At 40.1% G+C, this 12,951-nt stretch overlaps 1 protein-coding gene across 1 annotated transcript in view; it reads left to right on the plus strand.

Annotated features, from left to right (window-relative positions):
* Nucleotides 1–12,951, plus strand: part of LOC115152783 (neutral amino acid transporter A-like) — a 31,566-nt gene that overhangs the window by 1,977 nt on the left and 16,638 nt on the right. Inside the window, exons 2-3 of the mRNA XM_029697574.1 lie at nt 3,173–3,215; nt 11,462–11,527. Coding sequence (XP_029553434.1) covers nt 3,173–3,215; nt 11,462–11,527 — 109 coding nt within the window. The remainder of the gene's footprint in view (nt 1–3,172; nt 3,216–11,461; nt 11,528–12,951) is intronic.

A 12,951-nucleotide genomic window follows, 5' to 3' on the forward strand; every position in this document is an offset into this window, starting at 1 on the left:
ATTCTATTCTGCACAAGGAAAAGTTATCTGTAGGGAAGCCCAAGCTACACCACAGCTGGCGTATGTCAACTACACAGGCATGCTCACAACCATATATCCTAGCCATGTATCCCAGCCATGTATATACCTGTCCTGAAGTATTAGTGGTCTATTACAAACTGTCTGGGACAAGAATCTACCTGTCCTGAAGTATTAGTGGTCCATTACAAACTGAGAATACAGATGATTATTAGTTTTACTCCGTCCTCAAGGGCCACATTCTAGATGTTGTTATATCCTATCTCACTGACACTTCATTAATAACTGGCTTACTTTACTTTACCTTTAACTTGGGGCTGCAGGTAGCCTAGTGGTTAGAGCGTTGGGCCAGTAACTGAAAGGTTGCTGGATCGAATCCCTGAGCTGACAAGGTAAATATCTGTTCTCCCCCTGAACAAGGCAGTTAACCCACTGTTCCCCGGCAGGCCGTCATTGTAAATAAACATTTGTTCTTAAATGACTTGCCTGGTTAAGTAAAGGTTATATTTAAATTTGTTTTATCTATACTTACTTTACTAGGTGACTCAGTTCAGATCAAATATGTATTTTACAAAGGAGAGCTGTCCTAAGATGACATGGCTGTCTAACTTATTAACGTCACTAATTGACAATTAGAGAGAGAGAGAGTAAACACCTGGTTTCTCATGTCTACATCAGTCACTTATTGAAAGGTGAGAATGGAAACACTCAAGGACAGCAGTGCTGCACCCCAGCATTATGTGGTTTAACGATGCTGCACCCCAGCGTTATGTGGTTTAACTATGCTGCACCCCAGCATTATGTGGTTTAACTATGCTGCACCCCAGCATTATGTGGTTTAACTATGCTGCACCCCAGCATTATGTGGTTTAACTATGCTGCACCCCAGCATTATGTGGTTTAACTATGCTGCACCCCAGCATTATGTGGTTTAACTATGCTGCACCCCAGCATTATGTGGTTTAACTATGCTGCACCCCAGCATTATGTGGTTTAACTATGCTGCACCCCAGCATTATGTGGTTTAACTATGCTGCACCCCAGCATTATGTGGTTTAACTATGCTGCACCCCAGCATTATGTGGTTTAACTATGCTGCACCCCAGCATTATGTGGTTTAACTATGCTGCACCCCAGCATTATGTGGTTTAACTATGTGGGTAGTGAACCGCCCCAGCATTATGTGGTTTAACTATGTGGGTAGTGAACCACCCCAGCATTATGTGGTTTAACTATGCTGCACCCCAGCATTATGTGGTTTAACTATGCTGCACCCCAGCATTATGTGGTTTAACTATGCTGCACCCCAACATTATGTGGTTTAACTATGCTGCACCCCAGCATTATGTGGTTTAACTATGTGGGTGGTGAACCACCCCAGCATTATGTGGTTTAACTATGTGGGTGGTGAACCACCCCAGCATTATGTGGTTTAACTATGTGGGTAGTGAACCACCCCAGCATTATGTGGTTTAACTATGTGGGTAGTGAACCACCCCAGCATTATGTGGTTTAACTATGTGGGTAGTGAACCACCCCAGCATTATGTGTTTTAACTATGCTGCACCCCAGCATTATGTGGTTTAACTATGCTGCACCCCAGCATTATGTGGTTTAACTATGCTGCACCCCAGCATTATGTGGTTTAACTATGCTGCACCCCAGCATTATGTGGTTTAACTATGCTGCACCCCAGCATTATGTGGTTTAACTATGCTGCACCCCAGCATTATGTGGTTTAACTATGCTGCACCCCAGCATTATGTGGTTTAACTATGTGGGTAGTGAACCACCCCAGCATTATGTGGTTTAACTATGTGGGTAGTGAACCACCCCAGCATTATGTGGTTTAACTATGTGGGTAGTGAACCACCCCAGCATTATGTGGTTTAACTATGTGGGTAGTGAACCACCCCAGCATTATGTGGTTTAACTATGTGGGTAAATTAAAGGAGAAGTTTACAAAAAATCCAGGAACTGCCAAGTGATTCAATACATTGAAAGTACTGTAGTTCTGTGAAGTTTGCCCTCCCCCTCTGTCTCCCCTGGAGTGCAGAACTGAGACAGCTGCAAAAACGGGTCATGCTGGATGCAGGCCTCGCTCTGCTCTGTGGTCAGTTGTTAGGTATCTCTGCTGCTATGGCAGTCGGCTACATAAAATATGATATCAAATAATCACAAATATTTTAGGTAGAAAAGTACACATATTTCCTGATTCAAAACCGCTAGTACTTTTGACAAAATTAGCTAATGTGGCTGTACACTTTAAAAAAAACAATGAATTTGTCCACAGTTTGTGTATTTGTGCGTTCATTGACCACAGAGCAGAGCCAGCAACGTCACTAGTCACATGACCCGCAGCTGTTTCAGTTCTCCACTAGAGGGGGAGAGGGCAAACTCCACTGAAATAGTTTCAATATATGGAATCACTTGGGAGTCCCTGGATTTTGGGTAAACTTCTCCTTTAAGAGTTGTTGGTTTATAAGTTCAATAAATGCCATTGTTCAATCAATTCCATGGCCTCATTGAACAATTGATTTAAACATTTAATTTGTTTCTTAACCTCTGCTTTCATTAATATAATGTAATCAGAGAAAAACATGATTGAAGTTGTGACTTTACACAGATTCTGTGGTTATTCATCGTGTAAGGCTTGCTTTGTAGTGGTTAAACACTTCTTGTTGTGTTACTGGTGAACCAGAGAGAGGGGCTTTGTCCCAAGTATGTCTCCTGCATCAAAGTGTTCACTTGTTCACTTCCCATCACTTCTAACCACTAGTAACTGAAAGGTTGCTGGATTGAATCCCCGAGCTGACAAGATAAATATCCGTTCTTCCCCTGAACAAGGCAGTTAACCCACTGTTCCCCGGCAGGCCGTCGTTGTAAATAAACATTTGTTCTTAACTTGACTGGCCTGGTTAAATAAAGGTTAAATAAAAACATTTAACAAATCATTCACAAGGGGATGACTGGTTTAAGAAATATGAAGGAAACTCCCACTAATCCATGCCTCCACCAATCCAATGCTTCATGATTTGTGGGAAGTAGTGAACAAGTGCACACTTCAGGAAAGGGGATATTATTAGGATGTACCCCTGGTTCAAGACTAACACATTAATGAAACCTCTCCTGTTTGTCTGGTCTTCCTCTGCAGGAATTTGTTCCCAGCTAACCTTGTGGCTGCAGCATTCCGTTCTGTAAGTATATCTATCTCTCTCTCTCTTCACCCCTCGTCATCTTTCTCTCCCCTCTCTCTCTCTTCACCCCTCGTCATCTTTCTCTCCCCTCTCTCTCTCTCTCTCTCGCCTCTCTTCATCTTTTTCTCTAACTTTCTCTCTCTCTCTCTCTCACACACATACTGTCCTATGCTCACCTCTTCATATATATACCATAAATCCTTTCCTGAGCATTAAAAGTCTATGTAAATGTATTACTGAAGAGACTCAGAATAAAGAGTTCTGCTCTCCCTCTCGTCTTAGCACCTCTCATCTTCCTTTCACCCCCCGTTACCATAGTGAGGTGATTCCATTCCAAACAGCCTAGCAACCTGTCTCGCCTCGTTGCTCTTTAATGTGCCCAGTGGCTGCCTGGTACCATTTCCTGGAACTGTGTGAGAGTCTGTCTATTAAGGCTGAAAGAGGGTCAGGAGGGTTCAACGTTTGGGGAGGAACACACACACACACACACATGTGTCCTTTTAACCATGTTCACTTGGGGACATTTGGGGATTTCAGCTCCCCACGAGGATAGAAGAACAAGATACACACACACACACACACACACACACACACACACACACACACACACACACACACACACACACACACACACAGAGCTGAATAATAATCATCAGCTGGCCAGGAATGAGAAATGACATCCACGTAACACCTTTTCATTCATATTACTGATACCAAACCTTAACAAAACAACACGAAGAACAATTAATCATTACTAGAATTCAGTTTTAATAAACCTGTTGTTTATTGATGTAATACTGCAGTTCATCATGAACTGTAGTACTACATCATGGGAAAACCTGTGGTCATCTACTGTAGTATTACATCATGGTAAAACCTGTTATCTACTGTAGTACTACATCATGGTAAAACCTGTTATCATGTACTGTAGTATTACATCATGGTAAAACCTGTTATCATGTACTGTAGTACTACATCATGGTAAAACCTGTTGTCATCTACTGTAGTACTACATCATGGTAAAACCTGTTGTCATCTACTGTAGTACTACATCATGGTAAAACCTGTTATCTACTGTAGTACTACATCATGGTAAAACCTGTTATCATCATCTACTGTAGTATTACATCATGGTAAAACCTGTTGTCATCATCTACTGTAGTATTACATCATGGTAAAACCTGTTATCTACTGTAGTATTACATCATGGTAAAACCTGTTATCTACTGTAGTATTACATCATGGTAAAACCTGTTGTCATCTACTGTAGTACTACATCATGGTAAAACCTGTTGTCATCATCTACTGTAGTATTACATCATGGTAACACCTGTCATCTACTGTAGTATTACATCATGGTAAAACCTGTTATCTACTGTAGTACTACATCATGGTAAAAACCTGTTGTCATCTACTGTAGTATTACATCATGGTAAAACCTGTTATCTACTGTAGTACTACATCATGGTAAAACCTGTTGTCATCATCTACTGTAGTACTACATCATGGTAAAACCTGTTGTCATCTACTGTAGTACTACATCATGGTAAAACCTGTTGTCATCATCTACTGTAGTATTACATCATGGTAAAACCTGTTGTCGTCATGAACTGTAGTACTACATCATGGTAAAACCTGTTGTCATCTACTGTAGTACTACATCATGGTAAAACCTGTTATCTACTGTAGTACTACATCATGGTAAAACCTGTTGTCATCTACTGTAGTATTACATCATGGTAAAACCTGTTGTCATCATCTACTGTAGTATTACATCATGGTAAAACCTGTTGTCATCATCTACTGTAGTACTACATCATGGTAAAACCTGTTGTTATGTACTGTAGTACTACATCATGGTAAAACCTGTTGTCATCATCTACTGTAGTACTACATCATGGTAAAACCTGTTGTCATCATCTACTGTAGTATTACATCATGGTAAAACCTGTCATCTACTGTAGTATTACATCATGGTAAAACCTGTTGTCATCATCTACTGTAGTATTACATCATGGTAAAACCTGTTGTCATCATCTACTGTAGTACTACATCATGGTAAAACCTGTTGTCATCATCTACTGTAGTACTACATCATGGTAAAACCTGTTGTCATCTACTGTAGTATTACATCATGGTAAAACCTGTTATCTACTGTAGTACTACATCATGGTAAAACCTGTTGTCATCTACTGTAGTACTACATCATGGTAAAACCTGTTGTCATCTACTGTAGTACTACATCATGGTAAAACCTGTTGTCATCTACTGTAGTACTACATCATGGTAAAACCTGTTGTCATCATCTACTGTAGTATTACATCATGGTAAAACCTGTTGTCATCATCTACTGTAGTACTACATCATGGTAAAACCTGTTGTCATCTACTGTAGTACTACATCATGGTAAAACCTGTTGTCATCATCTACTGTAGTACTACATCATGGTAAAACCTGTTGTCATCTACTGTAGTACAACATCATGGTAAAACCTGTTATCTACTGTAGTATTACATCATGGTAAAACCTGTTGTCATCATCTACTGTAGTATTACATCATGGTAAAACCTGTTATCTACTGTAGTACTACATCATGGTAAAACCTGTTGTCATCATCTACTGTAGTACTACATCATGGTAAAACCTGTTGTCATCTACTGTAGTACTACATCATGGTAAAACCTGTTATCTACTGTAGTACTACATCATGGTAAAACCTGTTGTCATCTACTGTAGTATTACATCATGGTAAAACCTGTTGTCATCATCTACTGTAGTACTACATCATGGTAAAACCTGTTGTCATCTACTGTAGTACTACATCATGGTAAAACCTGTTATCTACTGTAGTACTACATCATGGTAAAACCTGTTGTCATCATCTACTGTAGTATTACATCATGGTAAAACCTGTTGTCATCATCTACTGTAGTATTACATCATGGTAAAACCTGTTATCATCTACTGTAGTACTACATCATGGTAAAACCTGTTGTTATCATCTACTGTAGTATTACATCATGGTAAAACCTGTTGTAATCATCTACTGTAGTACTACATCATGGTAAAACCTGTTGTCATCATCTACTGTAGTACTACATCATGGTAAAACCTGTCATCTACTGTAGTACTACATCATGGTAAAACCTGTTGTCATCTACTGTAGTATTACATCATGGTAAAACCTGTTATCTACTGTAGTACTACATCATGGTAAAACCTGTTATCTACTGTAGTACTACATCATGGTAAAACCTGTTGTCATCATCTACTGTAGTATTACATCATGGTAAAACCTGTTGTCATCATCTACTGTAGTACTACATCATGGTAAAACCTGTTATCTACTGTAGTACTACATCATGGTAAAACCTGTTGTCATCATCTACTGTAGTACTACATCATGGTAAAACCTGTTGTCATCATCTACTGTAGTACTACATCATGGTAAAACCTGTTGTCATCATCTACTGTAGTATTACATCATGGTAAAACCTGTTGTCATCTACTGTAGTACTACATCATGGTAAAACCTGTTGTCATCATCTACTGTAGTACTACATCATGGTAAAACCTGTTGTCATCTACTGTAGTATTACATCATGGTTAAACCTGTTATCATCATCTACTGTAGTACTACATCATGGTAAAACCTGTTATCTACTGTAGTACTACATGATGGTAAAACCTGTTGTCATCTACTGTAGTATTACATCATGGTAAAACCTGTTGTCATCTACTGTAGTACTACATCATGGTAAAACCTGTTGTCATCATCTACTGTAGTATTACATCATGGTAACACCTGTCATCTACTGTAGTATTACATCATGGTAAAACCTGTTATCTACTGTAGTACTACATCATGGTAAAACCTGTTGTCATCTACTGTAGTATTACATCATGGTAAAACCTGTTATCTACTGTAGTACTACATCATGGTAAAACCTGTTGTCATCATCTACTGTAGTACTACATCATGGTAAAACCTGTTGTCATCTACTGTAGTACTACATCATGGTAAAACCTGTTGTCATCATCTACTGTAGTATTACATCATGGTAAAACCTGTTGTCGTCATGAACTGTAGTACTACATCATGGTAAAACCTGTTGTCATCTACTGTAGTACTACATCATGGTAAAACCTGTTATCTACTGTAGTACTACATCATGGTAAAACCTGTTGTCATCTACTGTAGTATTACATCATGGTAAAACCTGTTGTCATCATCTACTGTAGTATTACATCATGGTAAAACCTGTTGTCATCATCTACTGTAGTACTACATCATGGTAAAACCTGTTGTTATGTACTGTGGTACTACATCATGGTAAAACCTGTTGTCATCATCTACTGTAGTACTACATCATGGTAAAACCTGTTGTCATCATCTACTGTAGTATTACATCATGGTAAAACCTGTCATCTACTGTAGTATTACATCATGGTAAAACCTGTTGTCATCATCTACTGTAGTATTACATCATGGTAAAACCTGTTGTCATCATCTACTGTAGTACTACATCATGGTAAAACCTGTTGTCATCATCTACTGTAGTACTACATCATGGTAAAACCTGTTGTCATCATCTACTGTAGTACTACATCATGGTAAAACCTGTTGTCATCTACTGTAGTATTACATCATGGTAAAACCTGTTATCTACTGTAGTACTACATCATGGTAAAACCTGTTGTCATCTACTGTAGTACTACATCATGGTAAAACCTGTTGTCATCTACTGTAGTACTACATCATGGTAAAACCTGTTGTCATCTACTGTAGTACTACATCATGGTAAAACCTGTTGTCATCATCTACTGTAGTATTACATCATGGTAAAACCTGTTGTCATCATCTACTGTAGTACTACATCATGGTAAAACCTGTTGTCATCTACTGTAGTACTACATCATGGTAAAACCTGTTGTCATCATCTACTGTAGTACTACATCATGGTAAAACCTGTTGTCATCTACTGTAGTACTACATCATGGTAAAACCTGTTATCTACTGTAGTATTACATCATGGTAAAACCTGTTATCTACTGTAGTATTACATCATGGTAAAACCTGTTGTCATCATCTACTGTAGTATTACATCATGGTAAAACCTGTTATCTACTGTAGTACTACATCATGGTAAAACCTGTTGTCATCATCTACTGTAGTACTACATCATGGTAAAACCTGTTGTCATCTACTGTAGTACTACATCATGGTAAAACCTGTTATCTACTGTAGTATTACATCATGGTAAAACCTGTTATCTACTGTAGTATTACATCATGGTAAAACCTGTTGTCATCATCTACTGTAGTATTAAATCATGGTAAAACCTGTTATCTACTGTAGTACTACATCATGGTAAAACCTGTTGTCATCATCTACTGTAGTACTACATCATGGTAAAACCTGTTGTCATCTACTGTAGTACTACATCATGGTAAAACCTGTTATCTACTGTAGTACTACATCATGGTAAAACCTGTTGTCATCTACTGTAGTATTACATCATGGTAAAACCTGTTGTCATCATCTACTGTAGTACTACATCATGGTAAAACCTGTTGTCATCTACTGTAGTACTACATCATGGTAAAACCTGTTATCTACTGTAGTACTACATCATGGTAAAACCTGTTGTCATCATCTACTGTAGTATTACATCATGGTAAAACCTGTTGTCATCATCTACTGTAGTATTACATCATGGTAAAACCTGTTATCATCTACTGTAGTACTACATCATGGTAAAACCTGTTGTTATCATCTACTGTAGTATTACATCATGGTAAAACCTGTTGTAATCATCTACTGTAGTACTACATCATGGTAAAACCTGTTGTCATCATCTACTGTAGTACTACATCATGGTAAAACCTGTCATCTACTGTAGTACTACATCATGGTAAAACCTGTTGTCATCTACTGTAGTATTACATCATGGTAAAACCTGTTATCTACTGTAGTACTACATCATGGTAAAACCTGTTATCTACTGTAGTACTACATCATGGTAAAACCTGTTGTCATCATCTACTGTAGTACTACATCATGGTAAAACCTGTTGTCATCATCTACTGTAGTACTACATCATGGTAAAACCTGTTGTCATCATCTACTGTAGTATTACATCATGGTAAAACCTGTTGTCATCTACTGTAGTACTACATCATGGTAAAACCTGTTGTCATCATCTACTGTAGTACTACATCATGGTAAAACCTGTTGTCATCTACTGTAGTATTACATCATGGTTAAACCTGTTATCATCATCTACTGTAGTACTACATCATGGTAAAACCTGTTATCTACTGTAGTACTACATGATGGTAAAACCTGTTGTCATCTACTGTAGTATTACATCATGGTAAAACCTGTTGTCATCTACTGTAGTACTACATCATGGTAAAACCTGTTGTCATCATCTACTGTAGTACTACATCATGGTAAAACCTGTTGTCATCATCTACTGTAGTACTACATCATGGTAAAACCTGTTGTCATCTACTGTAGTATTACATCATGGTAAAACGTGTTGTCATCTACTGTAGTACTACATCATGGTAAAACCTGTTGTCATCTACTGTAGTACTACATCATGGTAAAACCTGTTGTCATCTACTGTAGTACTACATCATGGTAAAACGTGTTGTCATCTACTGTAGTACTACATCATGGTAAAACCTGTTGTCATCTACTGTAGTACTACATCATGGTAAAACCTGTTGTTATCATCTACTGTAGTACTACATCATGGTAAAACCTGTTGTCATCTACTGTAGTATTACATCATGGTAAAACCTGTTGTCATCATCTACTGTAGTACTACATCATGGTAAAACCTGTTGTTATCATCTACTGTAGTATTACATCATGGTAAAACGTGTTATCTACTGTAGTACTACATCATGGTAAAACCTGTTATCTACTGTAGTACTACATCATGGTAAAACCTGTTATCTACTGTAGTACTACATCATGGTAAAACCTGTTGTCATCATCTACTGTAGTATTACATCATGGTAAAACCTGTTGTCATCATCTACTGTAGTACTACATCATGGTAAAACCTGTCATCTACTGTAGTACTACATCATGGTAAAACCTGTTGTCATCATCTACTGTAGTATTACATCATGGTAAAACCTGTTGTCATCATCTACTGTAGTACTACATCATGGTAAAACCTGTCATCTACTGTAGTACTACATCATGGTAAAACCTGTTGTCATCATCTACTGTAGTACTACATCATGGTAAAACCTGTTGTCGTCATGAACTGTAGTACTACATCATGGTAAAACCTGTTGTCATCATCTACTGTAGTATTACATCATGGTAAAACCTGTTGTCATCATCTACTGTAGTATTACATCATGGTAAAACCTGTTGTTATGTACTGTAGTACATTTAATAAGATCACCAGTTTCTATTAGAGAGAGATGCCATTCTCAGTGGGCAGTGCCTACATATGTAATCTGTGTTCAGCATGGTTGAAGGTTAGATTCCCTCTCTCTAAAGACACATATCTGAAACAGGCATTCATCAGCACAGGAACTAAAGACACATATCTGAAACAGGCATTCATCAGCACAGGAACTAAAGACACATCTCTGAAACAGGCATTCATCAGCACAGGAACTAAAGACACATATCTGAAACAGGCATTCATCAGCACAGGAACTAAAGACACATATCTGAAACAGGCATTCATCAGCACAGGAACTAAAGACATCTCTGAAACAGGCATTCATCAGCATAGGAACTAAAGACACATATCTGAAACAGGCATTCATCAGCACAGGAACTAAAGACGCATATCTGAAACAGGCATTCATCAGCACAGGAACTAAAGACACATATCTGAAACAGGTTCTTGTCTGCTTAGTGTTTGCATGTTCTGGTGCTAAGCTGTTATTTATTGAAGGGTATAAAACATAGAATGTAGAGTTCAGAAGGAACACAATCATAGAGCTAGAATGGAAAAATGACTCATGGTTTTAGCTTTCATTCCCACCCGATCTGAAGGATATTGGAGCAAACCTTACACAGGTGCAAACGCTTAATACATCTGACAATAAATACCTGATCCTAAGTACTTTAATATAACTAGTTACTTGTTTATGAATGGCTTTGTTAACATACATGTACTTCCAAATAATTGTTGTTTAAATAAAGTTATTACTTTTTAAAATATTCTATTCATGTTTTCTCTGTCTCTTCCTCCATGTCACAGTATGCCACTGATTACAAGATGGTTGCTGTGGGAAACGACACCAATGGAACCATCCTCTACCAGAAGGTACTGATTATGACATCCCTCATAGTTGTTGCTTTGTTTGTTTGTTTGCTTGTTAGGGTCTCATTTAGCCTGTCATGGGCGATTCATCAAAGAAAAACCAAAATACAAAACGAATGACAACTTTTAAGGAAGTGGAATTACAACCACAGTACAGTAAGAACAAAGACACATTGGAAACATACACTATAAAAGAACAGGTGTCTGTGTTGGAGATGGTTGAGGGAGCTGTTCCACAGACAGGAGGGATCTGGTCCACAGACAGGAGGGGGCTGGTCCACGGACAGGAGGGATCTGGTCCACGGACAGGAGGGGGCTGGTCCACGGACAGGAGGGGGCTGGTCCACGGACAGGAGGGATCTGGTCCACGGACAGGAGGGGGCTGGTCCACGGACAGGAGGGGGCTGGTCCACGGACAGGAGGGGGCTGGTCCACGGACAGGAGGGATCTGGTCCACGGACAGGAGGGGGCTGGTCCACGGACAGGAGGGGGCTGGTCCACGGACAGGAGGGGGCTGGTCCACGGACAGGAGGGGGCTGGTCCACGGACAGGAGGGGGCTGGTCCACGGACAGGAGGGATCTGGTCCACGGACAGGAGGGATCTGGTCCACGGACAGGAGGGATCTGGTCCACGGACAGGAGGGATCTGGTCCACGGACAGGAGGGGGCTGGTCCACGGACAGGAGGGGGCTGGTCCACGGACAGGACAAATAACGAAACAGATAGGAAGAAAGTGGAAATGGAGTGAAGATCCTAGTCAGCATATTCTGGGTCTGTTAATGGGGGCACGTCCCAAACAGCCCTGGGTCTGTTAATGGGGGCACGTCCCAAACAGCCCTGGGTCTGTTAATGGGGGCACGTCCCAAACAGCCCTGGGTCTGTTAATGGGGGCACGTCCCAAACAGCCCTGGGTCTGTTAATGGGGGCACGTCCCAAACAGCCCTGGGTCTGTTAATGGGGGCACGTCCCGAACAGCCCTGGGTCTGTTAATGGGGGCACGTCCCAAACAGCCCTGGGTCTGTTAATGGGGGCACGTCCCAAACAGCCCTGGGTCTGTTAATGGGGGCACGTCCCAAACAGCCCTGGGTCTGTTAATGGGGGCACGTCCCAAACAGCCCTGGGTCTGTTAATGGGGGCACGTCCCAAACAGCCCTGGGTCTGTTAATGGGGGCACGTCCCAAACAGCCCTGGGTCTGTTAATGGGGGCACGTCCCAAACAGCCCTGGGTCTGTTAATGGGGGCACGTCCCAAACAGCCCTGGGTCTGTTAATGGGGGCACGTCCCAAACAGCTATGAGAGACCAGTGGGAGGACAGCAAACACAGAAGAGGAGCACAACGTGTTGTACAACGTACTGTACACACACACACTGTTCTATGGTTCACTGTCCAATGTTGAAGACACTTGTCACAATACACTACGCAAGTG

This window comes from Salmo trutta, chromosome 18 (genome assembly GCF_901001165.1).
Source record: "Salmo trutta chromosome 18, fSalTru1.1, whole genome shotgun sequence".
Classification (NCBI taxonomy): Eukaryota; Metazoa; Chordata; class Actinopteri; order Salmoniformes; family Salmonidae; genus Salmo; species Salmo trutta.